Here is a 21,352-nt window from a genome sequence, read left to right as displayed (position 1 = left end):
TTTATTTATCATTTTTATTATTATTTATTTAATATTATAAAAATATAATCAAATTTAATTGTAGTCCGAGTCCGACCTAGGGGGAGGCCCACGACTGCTTCAGATCTCCGTCGCCGGCCCCAGTCGGCCGAGAGAGGCGTCACGTGACGAGTGGCTGTGGGGTCACACCAAGCCGCGCGAACATCGCCAGAGGCCACATCGATCCGAGAATCGATGTCACGCGTTGGAATCGCCCCGCCGCCGCCGCCCGCTGCTGCCGCTGACGCTCGGCGATCCGCGCAGCCGTAGTTTTTTAGCGACAGGATCGCGAATCGATTCCCTCCGGCGCTCCACGCCATCACGATGTCGACCACCGCCGCCGCCTCCGCCGCCCGGCACGCGGCCAAGCGCCTGGGAGTCAATGGCGAAGGCAACGACCGCGTCCAAGTGGGCGCGATGGTGAGCGTCAGTGACGAGCGACTTGACGAGGTGTTTTTATAACGAGAAGATGTTTATTTTACTCCTCCTCGCCCAGAGCCTCGTTGTGAGGCCTGGGCCAGAGGCTTCACTCAGGCGACGTGCCACCACCACCACCAGCCGTGTTTATATTATTTAACGTGATTGTTTAGCTTTGTAACTCGCAGATTCCAGTGCCGTTGCGAAGAGCTTCTTGGTGTTGGGGATGGACCACGCGGACCACAGCATCGCTAGGCTCTGCTTACGTTCAGTAAAACGCGTTTTGGTAAACGTGGATTTCGTGTTCGTTAACACTTTGGGCTATTTCCAGTGTGATTTTTTTAGACGGCGTTTTCTCTTCTAAGGGTGTGTATTCTCTTTGCACTGAACTAAAATAATAAAAATATGAAACAATAAAAACATTACTCATTGTTTTTTTTCGGTAAAGTCACGTATGTAGAAATACAATAAAATTATATTAAAACAAAAAACAATCACGACGTTTCGATCACAACGCAAGCGATCTTCATCAGGTGTCAAGAACAAATCACGGAGGTAAATACAGCAAAAGATGAGAGACGAGAATTCAACAAACCTGAAACAACATTACGTGAAGCACATCCAGTCAGGCCAACGACACAGTTAGACACTTCCTGGCGGACCACGAATAAAAACATTGCCTACCAGGAGAGATTCGTTCATGAGGCTATCCACATATACAAGCACAGAGACAATTTCAACCGAGAAGATGGATTCTGGCTTAGCAATCATTGGAAGGATTTGATAAACCATTTCGGGTCTTAATTGTTCACGCTTACGGTGGCTTTCAGACCGCATCCATTATTTTCGTCTCCCCCCTCCTCTTTTCAGAACATAGATGGACTCGTCCATCTGAACAAACTCTCAAATCGCTCTCCGTGGTGCTGACGTTAAAAAAACGCCACTTTTATTCAAATTTTCTTGCTGTGGTTTTCACACCTGACGATGATTGCTTCTTGTGTTGCAGTCAAAACGTCGTGAGAATTGTATTGTTTTATATTTTTATTATTTTATTGTTTCTCTTCTACGTGGTGACTTTACCAGAAGAACCAAGAATATTAATCCCTGCAGTCACGAAAGCTTTAAATCAAAAGTTAAAATACTAATTAAGTTAAAATACCGATGTGTTAAATGTCCCACGCGATGGCGTCGTGGGGTAGCTCTTCGACCCTCCCCAATGTGATTAAAAACTTTGCGGAATAATAAAACTTTACAGCGTCTACAAAAGCGCACCTGGCGGTGGGGGATGCGAGTTCCAGAGTTTGTAACTCGAGGGCCGTTTAGATTTAAAGTTAAACTCGCGAACGTTCTTAGCGATTACTGAAATGATGGCACTGAGCTATGGCCATTTTTTGCCAAACGGATGCAGATTTAAAAACCCCTTTAATGCAAGTGTCTGCATCTGCTCCGATATCACTTGCCGGCGATGTTAGCCGTGGCTTTATTTTGATTTTGAAAAAGTTTTATGGTTTGGCCATGTTTGTTTTGTTGTAGTACGGAGTTAGACTGATGGCCTTAATCTAAGTTGTCTTGTGGTTGTTGTTGTTGTTTGACTTGCATCCCACTGGGATTTTTGCACACAGCGTTGGTGTACGGTGCTATTTCAAGGATTATTTTGCTGTTTTTTCCTGGATTTTCTGTTTGCACAGTCACATAATCACTGTAAGATGTTTTTCTTGTTCATGTTTTTGTTTGTTGCGGTTGCACCCGATTCAAGAGCCGAATGGCTCACAGGGCTATACCAAATAAATGAAACTGAAAACTGTCTTCTCGGTATAGGAGGAAACAACAGCTTTGCACAATAGTCGTGTTGAGTTTGCTTCCTTGCCGACGTGCACAGGACACGTTTGAGGACCCACACAAGCCCCCACCGTCGGGTGTGGTTCACGTGCGGGGACTCTTGGACACAGCCCTCGAGTCGGACCTCGTGGAGGCCGTGCGGCACTTTGGCCTAGTCAGGTGACCAGTCGGTGGTGACCGTTGCCCGCATGGGGAAGGAAGATGTATTATTATTATTGTTATTATTGTTGTTTACCGAAAACACCAAAGATTAATTCCTGCAGTCACGAAAGCTTTGAACCAAGTTTAAACCGCCTCTACGGGGAGGTATAAGGTCTGTATCTTTGTGTCTGTCTTTGTGTTGTCTTGTGTTGTCTGTGTGTTGTCTCTGCTTGTGTATCTGCCTTTGTGTCTGTGCTTGGATTTGTTTCTCTGTGCTGTCTCTGCCTGTTTGTCGGTCTTGGTGCTTCCGAATGTTTGCTGCCGTGCTCCACTTTGCTCTATGCATACCTCATGCTAAAATGTCCCATTGTCTCTCAGCCTTGCCTTCTCATGCTAATATGTCCCATTGTCTCTCAGCCTTGCCTTCTCTGCCTATTTAAGGCGACTTCACTGTGTGCTTGTACCTGTGCTGGTCCGCTCTACTTGAATGTCTATGTGTGTGTGTGCCGTCTGTATCTTAAATTTCATACTTAACTTGCAATTTAGCAATCTTTGAAATAACGTAATCAACCAGGCTTTGCGTTAATTGTGTTTTGACCGACCGTCTGTGTTGCTTTATTTGGTTTCCAAATTCTGCTAAACTCTTGTCTGTTTGGTATGCTTCTCTCTCTGTGTCCCCTATTGTGTCGGTGTTAGTTCCCCCCTACTTGGGTGTCTGTATATACATCTGAGGTTATGTGTCTCCCCTCTCTCGTAAATTTAGCTCTTCTGTACCTGATGATGGCTGCTTGTGTTGCAACCGAAACGTCGTACGCTATTATGTTATTTTATTATTTCTTATTTATACGTGACTTTACCGAAAAAAACAAAGATTATTGTTATTATAGTTGTTATTATTATTGGTGTTATTATTATTGTTGTTATTATTATTGTTATTATTGTTGTTATTATTATTGTTGTGGTGGTGGTGTTTGCGGACGTGGAGTGAACGTAGACCTTGGAAATTCGAATATTACCGATTTTCGCTTCGACAACTCAAGAAATTGCATAACACGAAAATACTCGATGGTTCTTAAGCACGGGGTGGGAGATGCCCTTTCTGGGGGCGCAAGACGTGCCAGATTATTTTTAACAAGGTAAATCATCGAAACACATTGAGCACGGGCACGTAAGCACTGCTACTTTGTTCCATCAAACCTCTAAATTAATAAACATTGTACGTTTGAAAAAAAATATTGAGAACCAAAGGGGGGGTGGCAAGGCTGCAGGTTAAAGCTCAAGAACCACTTCCGTAAATAAAAAGTCGTGGCCGCGTGTGGCGGTGGACGAGAGGGCGCGGCGTTGCCCACGTCACGGCGTGATCGGCGACGCCGTGCGTGGCTTACTCGGGGCCTTTACAGCCTGAAGTGACCAACCAAAAACCGCTTCATCTTCTTTGGGGTTCTTTCGGTAAAGTCACCACCGCGTAGAATGAGAATAAAATAATAAATCGATCAAAATTAAAATAACACGATAAAATTCTCACGACGTTTCGGGCTACGACACAAGCGGCCTTCATCAGGTGAAGGGACGAGACTGCCAAACTGAAATGGGACAGTCTCGTCCCTTCACCTGATGAAGGCCACTTGTGTTGTGGCCGAAACGTCGTGAGAATTGTGTTATTTTATTGTATTATTTTATTCTCATTCTACGTGTTGGTGACTTTACCGAAAGAACCAAAGAAGATTAATCCTTGCAGTCACGAAAGCTTTAAATCGAAACAAAAAACCGTTTGTTTTTCAATTTTCCCAAGTCACGAATTCCCTCCGAATTAAAGTGCCGCTGCTGCTTTTGTTGTGCCATCTGACAAAAGCGGCACACGTTCAAATGTGATTAGTAACCGTGTTAAAAATTAATATCTTGTATTGAAATGGTGCACACATACCTTGTTTATGTACGTTTGAAGAGGCTTCCTTTATCAGGTGATACATCGATAGAAGAAGACTACATTACCCTCAAGATGTATTCTAAATCTAATTATATTGTTACAGTACATTCAATTCCAACGCACTACACTGCCAAACTGAAATGGGACGTGGCATCTAACCTGCATCCAACCAGTCTCCACTCCGTTGCATGCATTGAAACATTTCTTGAGATCAAATGAGGTGACTTGGAGCAGACCAACCTCGTGTTTAACATCAACAACAACAGGCACGCGTTTTAAAGTCGGCCACATCTTTGAATAACGCCACTCGTTTGAATCGCTCCCTCCGTGCAGCTACGTGGTGATGATGCCCAAGACGCGGCAGGCACTGGTGGAGTTTGAAGACCCGGAGAGCTCCCGCAGCTGCGTCGACTACTCGTCCACGGGCTCCGTCTACGTGTGCGGGCAGCCGGCCTATTTTAACTTCTCTACCAGCCAGAAGCTTTGGCGCCCTGGCGTCCCGGGGGATAACGGCAACAGCAACCACGTCCTGCTCTTCACCATCCTCAACCCCATCTACCCCATCACCACGGTGGGCATTGTTACGCTCACAGCAGCTAGACATTCACGCGTGAATAATTTGTCGGGTGTGCCATGCGCACACGCACGCACACACACGCGTGTTTCATTTTTACGAGTGAAATTATGTCCGTTTTGGATTACAGTGAATGGCTTTGCTAAGGAAATTACATCGATCCTTTGGTTCATTTGAGGCAATTGAAGTCGTGTTTTTTGTTTGTGCTTTGAAGTCTACCAATGGCATTGAATAAAAAAAAAATAGACCTAATGTTGATTTTGGAAAGCGTTGATGTCCTGTATGGCTCGATCTTAAAAATTCACTGGAAAAAAAGCTTTTCAAATTTACTTGGTAATGCGTGCAAAATCACCTCGCTGCGTTTGTGTGCTCCATGTGGTCCTGCAGGATGTGCTTTACAACATTTGCAAACCATTTGGGCCTCTGCAACGCATTGTGATCTTCAGGAAGAATGGCCTGCAGGCCTTTGTGGAATATCCTTTCAACGAGATGCATAACCGTAACGACATGTCCGCCATTCACGTAATTTTACGTGTTATTTTGGAGATGCTAAATGTATTGTTTTTAAAATGAAATGGTCGTGTTTTCCTTAATTTTTGGCCACGTTTGTTTCGGTTGAGAGCGCCGAGAGAGCGAACTCATCTCTGAATGGAGCAGACATCTATTCGGGCTGCTGTACTCTTATAGTGGACTATGCGAGGGCAAGTACAACTGATACTTTGTACATTCACAAGTGTGTGCACCACAACCTGGGTTTTTTCACCCGCAGACCAAAGATTAATTTAATATTCTGAATTGACCACTTTGGTGAGCAAATAATGCTGAATACACACGGCAATTCATTGCCAGATGAGGGCTTCCGCACTCGACGCCTGTTGTGGGGTTATTTGACTTGTGTGCGGGGTAAAGGAGTGTAGCATATTTTGTGGCAGCATAGAAATACAATGCACCCAATGGGTTTTACAGCTGCCCACCACACAGCCCCACAACCTACAACAACCCATTGTGCATGACGGTCATCCTTGCCGTTGTCTAAAGTCAAACTTTTCCCAATTGATATTACCGTGAGGGTGGTTCTCATCTGAGCCAGTGCCCTGAGCCAGTTAGTGGAAAATTCGCATCCAGTGGGAAGGGTAGAGTTGGTTTTTAATTCAATTTTATTTGGTGACGGGTGATTAACATTCAGCCATAGGCTGCTTTGCGAGACCTGCAGAGTACCTGAGGGGAGATGTTACATTGTTAGCAGGAAATAAAATTACAGAACAGTAATAACGAATGCATCATTTTCATAACGGGGTTATGGCACTTCAACATTTTTGAGGTATACGATCAAGGCTAATGCTTCACAGTACACGAGGAACACCGCGAATAAATAATACCAAGTTAGGCAGAGCATGCCAAACTTATGTGCAATTAAACAAGTTTGGAATTTAAATAGGCCACCGAGGGTTAGCGATTTTTATCTGCAAACACGAAGGGAGCTTGTTCCAACGAAGAGGGATAATCAACACGTGATCTTAAAAAAAAAACGGTGGCAGAATGGCCACTGTTTCCCACAACTCCGATAAGCACGCTTTTATTTCGATTTAAAGCTTTCGTGACTGCAAAACCAAAGAAGAAGCACGCTTTTGCTACGTACGGCGCGAAAGTTTAGCTTACCGTTGACTTCCTACGTGTGGCAGCTCTTATTCATTCATCTCCCAGGAGGTGAAGGGTTGCGTTAAGTACCTCGGTTTCACCGCAAGTTGCGTACCGTAATTGTCTCGGGGGTAATGACTTGCTTAATAATTATTTTGCTTGTACATTTTAAATGGTTCTAAAGTTTCGATTTAAAGCTTTCGTGACTGCAAGGATTCATCTTCTTTGGTTCTTTCAGGTAAAGTCACCACCACGTAGAATGAGAATAAAATAATAAAATAACACAATAAAATTCTCACGACGTTTCGGCCACAACACAAGGTCGGGACGACAGGTTTCTTCCTTTCACCTGAAGAAGGCCACTTGTGTTGTGGCCGAAACGTCGTGAGACTTTTATTGTTTTAGTTTATTATTTTATCCTCATTCTACGTGATGACTTTACCGAAAGAACCAAAGAAGGTTCTAAAGTTATATAATTTTTTTCCGAGCATCTATGCCCTATATGCTGGCCACGAATAATGTTTATCTTTTCCCCCTGCTGTGTCCTCTTTACAGGCGACGCGTCTGAATGTGTTTAAAAATGACTCTGAGACCTGGGACTTCACCAACCCTGGCCTCAAGCAAGGTAAGACCAATATTGAGCATATCAGAGCCGCGCTCTCTCGACAGCTGGTGGTGGTGAGCCCTCGGTGTGTGGGGGGGGGGTGACGTTTTTAACGCAAGGGATGGGGGGTGTGCACGGCGTGATGAAACAGGCATTGACTATTTCTGTACGCAGCCGGCTTTGCCGTGTTATACTTGAAGATCCGTGGCCAAGTAGAGGGGGAAGTTTGGAGCGTTCTCAAGAGGATAATGCAGCTTCTGCACTTGAGATTTTGGTTGCAGAAAAATGTCACACCTGCAGACACTTGGTTGTCTTGAAGCACATTGGTGTACTGTTTACAATCTACAGAACTTGGTCGATGTCACAGGAAGTTATTTGAAACGCCACTCCCCTCTTCTGTATCAAACATGCAATCACTGCAATTGTGTAGAGCTGGTCAAGGTTATTTTCGTTTATACCTATCTTCTCCATATATATAAAAGGCAAAGTTGTGATTGTGTGTGTCTGTTCAAAATGTTTAGCGTACTTCCCGACATGCAACAAACTGGAAATTTGCCATATGGGTACTTTCCAGACTGTACACCGTGCAAACATTACACAAATACACTTTTCTTTTTTGGGGGGGGGGGGGGAGCTCGATAATGCATTTATTTTTTGCACGGCAAGTGAGCTGTGACGTCAAATCTGTCACGTGACCCGTAGTGTAGCGGTTAGCGCTACGCTGTGCTACGAACCCGGCGACCCAAGTTCGATTCCCGCTCACCGCCACCACCGGTGACGATTATTTTAACCGGTCCTGGGCCTCCCCTAGGTCGACTCAGCCTCAAACGAGTAACTGCTGTGGTGTGTGAACATCGCCACTGGGGAGACAAAGGCGGCCGGGCATGGTGGATCCAAGTCCCGGGCAAAGCCGGGTAGTAACAGCTAGTGCAACATATAACTAAATAATCTTTGTGTTTTTTTAGCCCATGCTAAGCTTGCGTAGTTTACTCTGGGCAGATTGGTTTTAAACTCCTGCCCATGTACTTTGTTTTTCTAGTTAACCCTTCACAACAATGTGGCAGTTTAAGTGAATGTTGTGAAGAACAGGATTCACAAGGAGGCATGTGGCTGCTGGAGTGTTCAATAATCCATTGGATTAATTTTTTTGTTACCATTAAAGCTGTTGCCCTGGTACTGGACATGCGATAGACATTGCCATTAAGTTGGTGGCGTTTTAGATTTTGATCAGCTTTGAAGATTTTCCCAACGTCAAGTGCATGTGGCCCATAGGCGGGTACTCGGTTGTTCGGGTGTATCAAGGCTGGTCATTTTTACACTACAGTGTAAAACCTTGCATTGCGAGCATAATTTGTTCCGGGAACGTGTTTGTAATCCAAAGCGCTCGTACATCATAACACTCGTCTATCAGTTGTGTGATCACGTGACTCACGGCAGTACAAAGCGTTTCTACACGTCTACCAGTTGTGTGATCACGTGACGCTGGGCAGTACAAAGCGTGTCTACACGTACACTACTCGTATTGCAAGACCTCGCTCGTTTATCAAGTTAATATTTGTTTACAATTTTAACTCGTCTTGCAAAACACTCGCAGACCAAGTTACTCGCAATCCAAGGTTTTACTTTGTATTTAGATTTACCAGGGTGTGTGTCTGTTGGATCAGAAGTAGATGCCAACTTTCACTGGCATATTTGAGGTGGACATTGCACATTGCGTTTTTATATTTTGTAGGGTTGAGAAACCTTGACTGCATTATGTGGTGTCTGGGTACTAAGCGGAGAAGCTTAGAGGATGTCAGAAAAGCCGATATTTACGATTGAAAATATCACTTATTATAAAGTAACCCTTTTAATTTGGTACGATTGAACCTGAACAGGAAAATGGTATCTTTGTCCCGAGTACATTGTGTGTACGCACAGATATTAGTTTCCGAAGAGGTAAGTCTCGCCACTTTATCAAGGGAGCTTCAGGGACACGGTGCGGTTTGATTTTATCGCCAAATTTCCGTAAACGCTTCGAAGAGCATTTTCCTCACTCCCAACATCAACGCGACAAGGAGCATCTGCGAGCATTGCCGCACACAGAAGCACACGGAGGCAATTTGCAAGCAACACACGAGCAATCAAGCGCCCGGCAGCCAACAGCCATCGACGTGAACAGCGACGACACGAACGGCGACATTGGCAACATACTCGTCGGCACTTGGTAGGAACCGGGGACACCGCGCCCCCCACGCCTGCAGCGCCACGTCACGGAACACTCGGCGCAGCACGCCGCATCCGCTGCACCGCAACCGCCACGTGCCGCTTGGCAGAGGCCATCGGATAACCCGCAGCCAGCCGCAGGCACCGGGGGACACGGCGCTGACAGACCGGCAAACCACCGGCACCGCCGCGAAGAAGCCGGGAGCGACGAAAGCCCGCATTCACCGCGAACGGGACTTGGAAATAAGCCGAACGGAACGCGTGCCGATGCGTTTGGGGCTTAAAATCGCTCCGTTGGTGAGAATTTACCTCGACGCTCGTACGTTTAGACTGCCTTGCTAAAGTTTTGTTTGCAAACGAGGCTTTTTACATTGCAGATGCCAGACACAACGCATTTCGCATCTGTTTATAAGCGGCGATCTTTTTCATTTTAAAGGTTCGTAAGGCCCCGTCGCCCACTTCAAGCGTCCCAATTTTAAGCCCCAAACCAAAAAGGGTCGCCGGAGAGCGAGAGGTGCGGTGGCACGGACAACGCGGGGGGGTGCATTTGTGCCAAGCGTGACTGCTGTTGGCGCAGGAAAGAAGGCGCCGGCCTTTCTGTTGCATCCTCCTCGCGATGGGTCGTCAGCCGCCGCCCGACTCTGGGCAACTTTGTGTTCCCGTCGAAGCGTAGACTGGGTAAGAAATGAGCGGGCATCGCAGGCGGCAACCACGGACACTCGCTGACGCCGCACCTCGGAACAATTTGTCGCGTGCATCTGTACACCTCGAATAAATTTTGTTTTTTCTTCTTCTTGCGATGAGCGTTTCTTTACGCGCTGTATTTTGTATGGTGCTCGTTATTTATGTTGCGCCGTGTGAAATCTGCATTTTAAAAATACCGCCGATTGTTTTTATCGACAGACGCAGCGCGCCCCCGTGTGGAGTGTGCCCGGAATTTCTTAATGTGTTGGTCATGTGAATGTTCTGGGTGCAGAATGCATTTTTTGGATTGTCCTTATTTTGTGCAGCAATGAGCGCTTATGTTTCCCGTGGGTGAATTTGGTGATCGTTTTTTTGTTGTTTTCAGAGGACAATGCAATGATGCCAGCGAAGCAAACGTCTCTCCTTGGCGACCATCCCAAAGCACACGCTTGCGGTGGTGGCGACTGTGGAGGTAATCCCCTTGTTGCGAATGCTATAATTTCGGTTTCCTTCAGCTTGCTGTCAGATTGAAAGAACCTGCTGCCTATTCTTAGTTTTTTCGGTAAAGTCACGTTGAAGAGAAACAACAAAATAACAAAATATATATAAAACAATAAAAAATTATCACGACGTTTCGACCATAACTCAAACGGTCATCATCAGGTGTGTCGGTTTGCATAAATGTATTTGTAAAACGGCACATTTATTTATTTATAAAAAACGTTGGCGTCACGTGCAGCGATTGGCAGTTTGCCCAGGACTAGTCCATCTATTTTTTTTTTTAAAGAGGAGGGGGGAGACGAAATTTTTTATAATGTATGCTGTCTGAAAGCCACTGTAAGCGTGAACAATCAATCAAGAACTGAAATGATTTATCAAATCTTTCCAATGATTGCTAAGATAGAATCCATCTTCTCTGTTGAAATTGTCTCTGTGCTTGTATATGTGGATAGCCTCATGAACGAATCTCTCATGGAAGCCAGATGGCTTACAAAGAACCTCCGTCTTGGAAAAGTCAATGGCATGTGAGCCTACTGAATTAGAACAATGATCTGCTACGGCCGAGGTGTTGGTCCTACCGTGTTTAAGGTCTGCTTTATGTTCACGAATGCGGTCCGAGACATGCCGTTTGGTTTCTCCAATGTAACTACTTCCACAGAGGCAACTTAGTTTGTAGACACCAGGGTATTGTATGTCCGGAATCACATCTTTTACAGACGGAACCAGATCACGGATTTTATGTAATGTGTTGAAACGGACCTGGATGTTGTGTTTATTCAAGATTTTGGAGATCTTTTTTGTGATCCCAGCAATGTAGGGTAAAGTGATGGTTTTGAAAGGCTCCTCAAGAGGGTTCTTCTTCATGGTTTGAGTGATAGCTTTGCGGATTGTATAGTCGGAGTAACCATTAGCCCTAAGAGCTTGGTGTACGTGCTTGAGTTCACTGCTTATGTGTTCCTGGTCGGATATGCATTGGGCTCTATGATACAGAGTCTTGATGAGAGAATTCTTCTGTGATGGATGGTGGTGGGAATCCGGTTTCAGATAAGCATCCGTATGGGTAGCTTTCCTGTAGACAGAGTGGCTCATTGAACCATCAGGTCTCTTTTTAATTAGGACATCCAAAAAAGGTATCTTGCCATCTATTTCGACTTCCATGGTAAATCTGATGGCTGGGTGTATGGAATTGATGTGGTCGAAGAATTGGTCTAGAGCAGGCCGGCCATGTGGCCAGATGACAAAAGTGTCATCCATGTACCTCTTCCATGGGCGCAGAGTGGCAGTCTGGATGGCGTCAGTCTCAAATTTCTCCATGAAAATGTTAGCTATAACTGGAGAAAGGGGGGAGCCCATTGGGGTGCCCTCAGTTTGTTTGTAGAAAGTTCCATTCCAAGTGAAGTATGTATTGGTTAAACAGTGTCTCACCAGGGGGGGTACCTCAGTGTTTAGTCCTTGATGAACCAAGTCTTCAATGATTGCAATGGTGTCAGGTACAGGAACCTTGGTGAATAAGGAAACTACATCAAAACTGACAAGCAGGTCGTCTGGGGACAGGGAAATACCCTTGATTGTTGATACCAGGTGAGTAGAATTTTGTACCGCAGAGGTGGTCTTTCCAGTGAAAGGACGCAGGATTTCAGACAAAAAACGAGCTAGTTTGTAGGTGGGGGAGCTGATAGTAGAGACTATGGGACGAAGAGGTGTATCAACTTTATGTATTTTTGGTAAGCCGTATAATCTTGGTGGCCTGGCAGCAGAAGGTTTCAACGAAAACTGTTTAGATTGATCAGTTAATGCGGTTGAATCAGAAATTATTTTGTTGGTTTGTGTGACGAGGCTGTTGGTGGGATCTCTTTTTATTTTTGTATAACTACCATCGTCGAGTAATTCTTTAATTTTGTTGTTGTATTCTATTTTATCCATGATGACAGTAGCATTGCCTTTGTCAGCTGAGAGAACTACAATATCATTCCTCTTTTTTAATTTATATAATTCAAAACGCTCATCTTTGCTGAGGTTGCTAGCTGGCATCTTAGCGTTTTTGAGGGTTGCAGCGATTTCAGATCTTGCTACGTCTACAGCGATGTAACCCAGGCCCCTGAGAGCAACGTCTACTTGGGCAATTATATCATTAACTGGTATGTGTTTAGGTGTGACTGCAAAGTTTAGACCTTTAGCTAAAACGGATTTCAGACCATCGGAAATAGAACTGTTACTGCGATTAATTACGACTTTATTAACGTCTAACTTTTTGGTGTGTGGGTCCGGTCTTTTGTTGAAGAGGAGGTTAAATTTGGAAATCAGGTTTTCCTTACATTTGGTCGACATAGTAGCAGCTGAAGAGGCAGTCATATTGTCTACATGTTCCCAATCCGATGTGGACATTATTGCCGTCAATGATAAGTGTGATTTGTAGAGTGTCTTGTCTAACTGATCTAGTTCTGTGCGTATAAGTCTGATTTTTTCTGAGATAAGAGCTAAGCTAGTTTTGAAAAGAATTCGTTTCGCATTAGAAGAAGTTACAGCAACAGAGGTCAGTGTAAATGCGATTGGTATTACCCCAGAGTCGCGGCATCTCTTCAGGAAGGTGAGAGACTCGATCAGCTGAGCTTTCTTATCCCGGAGTTTGTTGAAGGATCTTAAAGTTATGTGAAAACCCTCCCCGTAGAGGCGATTAAATTTTGATTTAAAGCTTTCGTGACTGCAGTAATTCATATTCTTAGTTTTTTCGGTAAAGTCACGTTGAAGAGAAACAACAAAATAACAAAATATATATAAAACAATAAAAAATTCTCACGACGTTTCGACCATAACTCAAACGGTCATCATCAGGTGTGTCGGTTTGCATAAATTTATTTTTAAAACGGCACATTTATTTATTTATAAAAAACGTTGGCGTCACGCGCAGCAATTGGCAGTTTGCCCAGGACTAGTCCATCTATTTTTTTTTTAAAGAGGAGGGGGGAGACGAAATTTTTTATAATGTATGCTGTCTGAAAGCCACTGTAAGCGTGAACAATCAATCAAGAACTGAAATGATTTATCAAATCTTTCCAATGATTGCTAAGATAGAATCCATCTTCTCGGTTGAAATTGTCTCTGTGCTTGTATATGTGGATAGCCTCATGAACGAATCTCTCATGGAAGCCAGATGGCTTACAAAGAACCTCCGTCTTGGAAAAGTCAATGGCATGTGAGCCTACTGAATTAGAACAATGATCTGCTCCGGCCGAGGTGTTGGTCCTACCGTGTTTAAGGTCTGCTTTATGTTCACGAATGCGGTCCGAGACATGGCGTTTGGTTTCTCCAATGTAACTACTACCACAGAGGCAACTTAGTTTGTAGACACCAGGGTATTGTATGTCCGGAATCACATCTTTTACAGACGGAACCAGATCACGGATTTTATGTAATGTGTTGAAACGGACCTGGATCTTGTGTTTATTCAAGATTTTGGAGATCTTTTTTGTGATCCCAGCAATGTAGGGTAAAGTGATGGTTTTGAAAGGCTCCTCAAGAGGGTTCTTCTTCATGGTTTGAGTGATAGCTTTGCGGATTGTATAGTCGGAGTAACCATTAGCCCTAAGAGCTTGGTGTACGTGCTTGAGTTCACTGCTTATGTGTTCCTGGTCGGATATGCATTGGGCTCTATGATACAGAGTCTTGATGAGAGAATTCTTCTGTGATGGATGGTGGTGGGAATCCGGTTTCAGATAAGCATCCGTATGGGTAGCTTTCCTGTAGACAGAGTGGCTCATTGAACCATCAGGTCTCTTTTTAATTAGGACATCCAAAAAAGGTATCTTGCCATCTATTTCGACTTCCATGGTAAATCTGATGGCTGGGTGTATGGAATTGATGTGGTCGAAGAATTGGTCTAGAGCAGGCCGGCCATGTGGCCAGATGACAAAAGTGTCATCCATGTACCTCTTCCATAAGGTTGGGCGCAGAGTGGCAGTCTGGATGGCGTCAGTCTCAAATTTCTCCATGAAAATGTTAGCTATAACTGGAGAAAGGGGGGAGCCCATTGGGGTGCCCTCAGTTTGTTTGTAGAAAGTTCCATTCCAAGTGAAGTATGTATTGGTTAAACAGTGTCTCACCAGGGGGGGTACCTCAGTGTTTAGTCCTTGATGAACCAAGTCTTCAATGATTGCAATGGTGTCAGGTACAGGAACCTTGGTGAATAAGGAAACTGCTGCCTGTTGAGAACATTTCTTATTTGGAATTAGTGTTAAGGTGCATCCTAAAAACCTTTTTTTGCCATTAACAATTGCAACGTATGAGTTGCTTTGTGTTTTAAGAGACGATATTTCCAATAGCTATCAGATGTATTGGGTATTTAAAACAAGCTATGCTGAATAAGAGCTCTAGCTTGGTGGCCCTCAACCTAAAATAAAAACTAGTTTAGTCTATTCCCTAGGCAACTGAGTCTTCTGGACCAATGTTTTCCAGTGTCTCCAAGGAGTAGAGTGGTGATTCCTGGGTTACCTGACCTTATAGGAAAGGGCACACGTGTGTAAGATGATGGTTGTCATAAATCTGTTTTTCAGAGAAGTTTAGAGAGTTTCAGCTAGTTCACGATGCGTTTCCCCCTCTTGTGTGTTTGCGTCACAGGCCACCAGCAGCCACCACCACCGGGCGTCGACTACGGATCTGGCGGCGACGGCATGGGCGGTGGGGGAGGAATGGGCATGGGAGTAGGCATGGGCAACCAGGTTGGGCCCCAGGGTGGTACCCAGGGCCAGCACGTGCAGGCCATGATGAACCAGCAGGCCGACAACAAGGTCCTCATTGTGTACGACTTGGACGCCGAACGCTTCAACTGCGACCGCGTGTTTAACATCCTCTGCCTCTTCGGCGACGTGGAGAAGGTGCCTTCGCTGGGTGTTGCGCACACCTGCTTTGAAATGAGTCCCCGTTTTTTTCCTTCCAAAGGTTCAACCGCGGTGCAATGCGTACGCACGCGTGTGGTGCACGTCGTGCGCTGATCGTGTTATATAAAGTGGGAGATTCACACGACCAAATTTGTTCACCGATTGACAACATACACATTTGGTCATTTTCTTTACAAAAATGTACCCAATGCGAAGTGTTCTTTGTGCATGTTTTCTAATAGCCCCTCGGCCAACACTTCACATTTCAACAATGCGTTACAACGAAACTTGTAGATATTTTCGTGCAAGATTGCACGATGCTGAACCGTCTTACGGGTTGTTATTTTTGTAGGTTAAGTTCCTGAAGAGCAAGCCGGGAGCCGCCATGGTCGAGATGGGAGATCAGTACGCCGTGCACAGGGCGGTTTTTCACCTCAATATGTCTCAGATCTTTGGAAATAAAATCAACCTCTGGTGAGCCTTTTTGTTCCCGTGTTAAATTGGTAAATGTAACTCGTCATATCCTGTTAATGTAATTGGATACTGCTTTCTCTTTAGGGAAGACACTTTAGTAAATATTTAGTGCAAGTGACGAAATTTTAGGACGGTGAAAAAGAGAGCTGATGAATACCGTGAACGAAACACTTGTCACACAGCTCACGAGGACCCCGATGACTTGCTGTCCAGAGCCTTTATTGAAGTGGCGAACATGAAATTTGGATTCTAGATTTGAAGCTTTACGGGGAGGGCCTTTATTGAAATAGCGAACGTGAAATTTGGATTCTAGATTTGAAGCTCTACGGGGAGGGCTTTCACCTATCTGTTAGAGCTTTCAACAGACAACGGGACAAGAAGTCAAAGCTCATCGAGACGCTGACCTTCCTCAAAAGATGCCGCGACAACAAGCTTAAAGGACGCGACCTGGGCTTGCTGTCTTCACTCCAACGCTGTCCTCTGGACAGTCCGGTCCCTTCACCTGATGAAGGCCACTTGTGTTGTGGTCGAAACGTCGTGATTTTTTGTTATTTTATTTTTTACCCACGTGACTTTACTGAATCGAACCAAAGAGCACGTGAAATTTGGAACGTGATAAAATAAAAACTAAAAACAGTTTCTTCGCGCTATTCCCTCCCTTCCGCCCTCGTCTCGGCAGCGTGTCGAGGCAGCGGTCGATTGTGCCGGGCCAGGCGTTCGAGCTGCCGGACGGCACCGACAGCTACAGGGACTACGCAGGTTCTCACAACCACCGCTACGCCGACAGCGAGAAGGCGGCGAAGAACCGCAACCAGCGTCCCACCGCGGTGCTGCACTTCTTCAACGCGCCCACGGACATCACGGCCGAGATGTTCGCGCAGGTCCGTGCCCCCGCCGCCCCTTCAGCCTGCTGCCAGCAGCGCAGAAGGGGAGCGCGTTCGGTTTCTTTAAAAGTTTTCCCAGGTGAAGCTTTTATAAATATTCAAGTCCAAAGTTTGCACGTGAAACAATCGTGGGTTTTTAAGATGAGCCTATTGATGTTGTGGAGTTTGTGGTGGCCCATGACACGTTTCCTGTGACGGGACAAATGTAAAATGGTGTAATGTAGTTTCCTTTCAGCGGTTAAAACATAAGATGTATAAATAATGCAGTCGATGTTCCAAAGGGACTTTTTTGTTACAGACTAGACAACACCTCGCGTTAATTTGTCCTGTTTAATACATTACGATTCATATTCATTCGTATTCGAAAGGTTTCCATTTCAGTCTTTGGACATTGTTTCTGCAAATGGTTGCATTCCCCCTGAGTCTATGCTTGGTGTTCACAATAATCTGAGCACTTTGAAAGACTGCTCCAAAGCTGGCGAATGTAAATTTAAAAATGGACAACGGGATTTGTGCCTACAATTAAAATGACATCTCCCGAATGCTTTACCGGTGCACGTTAACTGTTACCAACTATAACGTGAACGCCGCCCGTTCTGTCCCCGCAGCTGTGCGACGAAATGTCGATTGCGAGGCCCCGCTCTTTCAAAGTGTTTTCTGGAAAAAGTAAGTCCCGCAAAGTATGTTTATTATTTATCTTACGTGTCATGGCACAGAATAAATCGTGTACTGTATTCTCCATGCAATCGTCGCTTGATTTACAGCACGACACCAGATGATCTGCAACGTGTGCTATGAGGCCATGCTCAAGAAACCCTGTGAGAAATTCTCTCCCGAGAGCAGTCCTTGCTATTCACTCGCGCCCAAGCTGACTGAAGCGTGTTAGCGTAGCCAAGGCATCGGACTGAAGCCTTCCTGCTGCAGAAATTCACCAACGACTGACACCACCCTTTAAACACGGCAAAGGGTTTCATATTCTTGGTTCTTTAGGTAAAGTCACGTAGAAGGGAAACAACAAAATAATAAATATATACAAACACAGACAATTTCAACCGAGAAGATGGATTCTGGCTTAGCAATCATTGGAAGGATTTGATAAACCATTTCGGGTCTTAATTGATTGTTCACGCTTACGGTGGCTTTCAGACCGCATCCATTATTTTCGTCTCCCCCCTCCTCTTTTCAGAACATAGATGGACTCGTCCATCTGAACAACTGCCAAATCGCTCTCCGTGGTGCTAACGTTAAAAATAACCGCCACTTTTTTCAAATTTTCTTGCTGTGGTTTTCACACCTGATGATGATTGCTTGTGTTGCAGTCGAAACGTCGTGAGAATTTTATTGTTTTATATTTTTATTATTTTATTGTTTCCCTTCTACGTGGTGGTGACTTTACCGAAAGAACCAAGAATATGAATCCCTGCAGTCACGAAAGCTTTAAATCAAAATGGTGAAGGGTGTTGCGTTTTACACGACCCAAATGACTCCATGAGCAACGGTCCGTCCACGTGTCCAGCCGATAGGAGCGTGTCCGGCCTGACGGAGTGGGAGACCAAGAACGATGCCATGGAGGCTCTGGCGTGCATTAACCATCACCCCCTGAAGAACGCAAGTAAGTTGTGGGGTGTTGGCCATTTGTGTTGGTGCGATGACATTGAAGCGGTGCTGCATTATCGGCAAATCTTTGGTCGTACGCTCTGTTGAGCACCTAATGTTCAGATTTGGGGGGGGGCGCTTGTTATTACCATAGCACCATCTGTGTACACTGGCTGCCTAGCAGCCTTGGGTGAAATTGCAGGAAGTGAAAGCAGTTGTAGATTGTTGTATTATATATTAACAGGTTGTTATTTATGGGCGATTTGGATTTCGTTGTTGTTTGCATATACAGAATGGAATTGAAAGTTGACATAGCCAAGCACTTTCACTTATCACAACTCAACGTTATCTTAGCTCCCTGAACGAGTTTGTCGACATCGACAAAGACCCTCCTAAGAATCGCTTCATTGTTTTAAGTTTTTGTGTGCTCCAGTGAAGACGTCATGTGGCTCCCCTGTTTTTATTTTCTCAGATGTTCCATACTTCTACACCCTCAAACTGTGCTTCTCCACTGCCCAGCCTTCATAGAAGACAACTCAACATGTTTCATGCCGTATTGAACGTCGGTGTCAACATCATTGTCACTTTGTGTATTATTTGTGAATGTCCCATCACTCTTGTTGAAAGTTAACCGTGGGTATAGGTCGAAAGTGCAATTTGATGTGTTTACATTTTAGTTGTCATTTTTTGGAGGATTAATTTAGATTTCTATATTGACTGCACCGAAAGATTTTAAAGGTCGCAGTGGAAATGAAGAATGTTGAAATTAAAATAATTATGGTTAGTCTCCTTAACCTGCCGAGTTTGTCTGCCGTGTGCATTGCCATTTTGTCCATGAGCCCCAAACCAGATTTCACTTGGCAGTCCTCGGGTGCCGTAACTTTAGCGGCTCCAATTAATTTACAATTTGGGGGGGTTCTCAACTTGCTCATAGCCAAAGTTTTTGCTCCCACCACGAGTGATGCTCCTTTCTTGCTGTAGCCCATGGCACTAATATTGCCCATTTAATTTCATAACGGAGAGCTCTGAAATTAAAGACCCTTTTGGGGGGGGGCTGGTAAAAATATACCCTGACTCATTGACAATCCCATTGAAAAACATGGGTTGCCATTCTGTACAGTGCGTGTATTTAGCAGGTTAATACGCTTGCAAATATAAACCCCAAGAGAAAATAGAACAGTGTTTGAAAATAAAAGCATGGAGAGATGCATGTATGACATCGAACTGGAATCGATTGAACATGAGCGTGGAGACATGAAGGAAGTTGGGCATAGGGTAGGTGAGTGACTGAGTGTGTGGGTGGCTAGGTGAGTGACTGAGTGACTGAGTGTGTGGGTGGCTAGGTGAGTGAATGAGTGTGTGGGTGGCTAGGTGAGTGACTGAGTGAATGAGTGAGTGAATGTGTGGGTGGCTAGGTGAGTGACTGCGTGAATGAGTGACTGTGTGGGTGGCTAGGTGAGTGACTGTGGGTGGCTAGGTGAGTGACTGAATGAGTGACTAAGTGTCTGTGTGGGTGGCTAAGTGAGTGACTGAGTGAATGAGTGAGTGTGTGGGTGGCTAGATGAGTGACTGAGTGTTGGTGGCTAGGTGAGTGACTGTGTGGGTGGCTAGATGAGTCACTGAATGAATGAGTGACTGTGTCTGTGGGTGGCTAGGTGAGTGAATGAGTGTGTGGGTGGCTAAGTGAGTGACTGAGTGAATGAGTGACTGAGTGTGTGGGTGGCTAGGTGAGTGTGTTAATGAGTGTGTGTGGGTGGCTAGGTGAGTGAGTGAATGAGTGACTGAGTGTGTGGGTGGCTAGGTGAGTGAGTGAGTGTGTGGGTGGCTAGGTGAGTGAGTGACTGAGTGTGTGGGTGGCTAGGTGAGTGAATGAGTGACTGTGTGGGTGGCTAGGTGAGTGAGTGACTGTGTGGGTGGCTAGGTGAGTGAGTGACTGTGTGGGTGGCTAGGTGAGTGAGTGACAGTGTCTGTGTGGGTGGGTAGGTGAGTGACTGTGTCTGTGGGTGGCTAGGTGAGTGAGTGTGTGGGTGGCTAGGTGAGTGCGTGAATGAGTGACTGTGTGTGTGTGCGGCTAGGTGAGTGAATGACTGAGTGTGTGGGTGGCTAGGTGAGTAAATGAATAGCCCAGGAATAGGGCGAGTTAGACCGAAGCCGTACCTCCTCAGCTAGCAGCGGGTGAAGGGGCCGTTACCCCTTCAAGTAGAAGGCTGTATTGTATTGTGTTAAGCACCTTTGTAATAAATAAGCATTGCCTCTACCGATTCGTCTCTACGCTGTCTTAAAGAACCCACTACACATGTACAGGAATAACTCTTACGTCTTTAACCATTGAACTTGTTTTAAATACATATAAAAACTCTAAACATTTATCATGTGCACAGTATCGTAATTAAGGCGGGTACTGATACCCCAATAAAGTGCTCATATTTGGTCAGAGGAAAACCAATGCTCATTCGGTAATGCATCTCCATTGGAAGCATGTTATGATGACTTCCTACAGCGCTGTTTCACGAAGTGTTCCGTTTATCAAGAACGCATCCTGGCTGCCATAAGAGGCACGCATAAAACTGAAGGCCGCCTGGGATCAAACTTACAAAATAAGCGGATGAGAGCAGGTTGGTGCGCTTTCGGAAAATGTAACTTGATAATGAAACGCAAGACCCAATCTAGATGTGACTCACTTGCAGCACTCCACTGCCCCTACTCCACACCCCCTCTACTCTCTCCTCCCTGGCTCCTGAACCCCTCTCTTACCTACATAGCCTCTTGTCACAGCAGCCCTTTTGCCCACTTCAGCAATTGTTTTCTTGCTGTTATTGTCCCACCTCACGGCGGACGCTTGTGTTGTGCCCGAAACGTCGCGGATTTAATTTATTTTATACCTACTACGTGACTTTACCTAAAGAGCCAAAGAGCGAGGCCCAATGTTTAGAGAGTTAAAGGGTATGTAAAGCAAGGCCAAAGGCACGTAGAGGC

The 21,352-nt window shown here is 45.1% G+C and overlaps 1 protein-coding gene across 1 annotated transcript; it reads left to right on the top strand.

Annotated features, from left to right (window-relative positions):
- The first annotated feature begins 316 nt into the window (after positions 1-316).
- Positions 317-20,633, top strand: LOC142921741 (heterogeneous nuclear ribonucleoprotein L-like). Its single transcript, XM_076063062.1, has 13 exons — positions 317-438; positions 2,315-2,433; positions 4,676-4,913; positions 5,304-5,389; positions 5,521-5,617; positions 7,110-7,179; positions 10,433-10,521; positions 15,147-15,419; positions 15,775-15,896; positions 16,576-16,777; positions 17,389-17,446; positions 18,297-18,392; positions 18,849-20,633. The coding sequence occupies exons 1-13, from the start codon at positions 343-345 to the stop codon at positions 18,902-18,904; spliced, it is 1,602 nt and encodes a 533-aa protein (XP_075919177.1). The 5' UTR covers positions 317-342; the 3' UTR covers positions 18,905-20,633.
- The last annotated feature ends 719 nt before the right edge of the window (positions 20,634-21,352 follow it).

This window comes from Petromyzon marinus, unplaced genomic scaffold, assembly GCF_048934315.1.
Source record: "Petromyzon marinus isolate PM22_M1 ecotype Great Lakes invasive population unplaced genomic scaffold, UKy_Petmar_22M1.pri1.0 PM_G_Scaffold_88, whole genome shotgun sequence".
Taxonomy (NCBI): domain Eukaryota; kingdom Metazoa; phylum Chordata; class Hyperoartia; order Petromyzontiformes; family Petromyzontidae; genus Petromyzon; species Petromyzon marinus.
The sequence above is the reverse complement of the archived record's forward strand: the minus strand, read 5'-3'. Positions and strand labels throughout refer to the sequence as shown.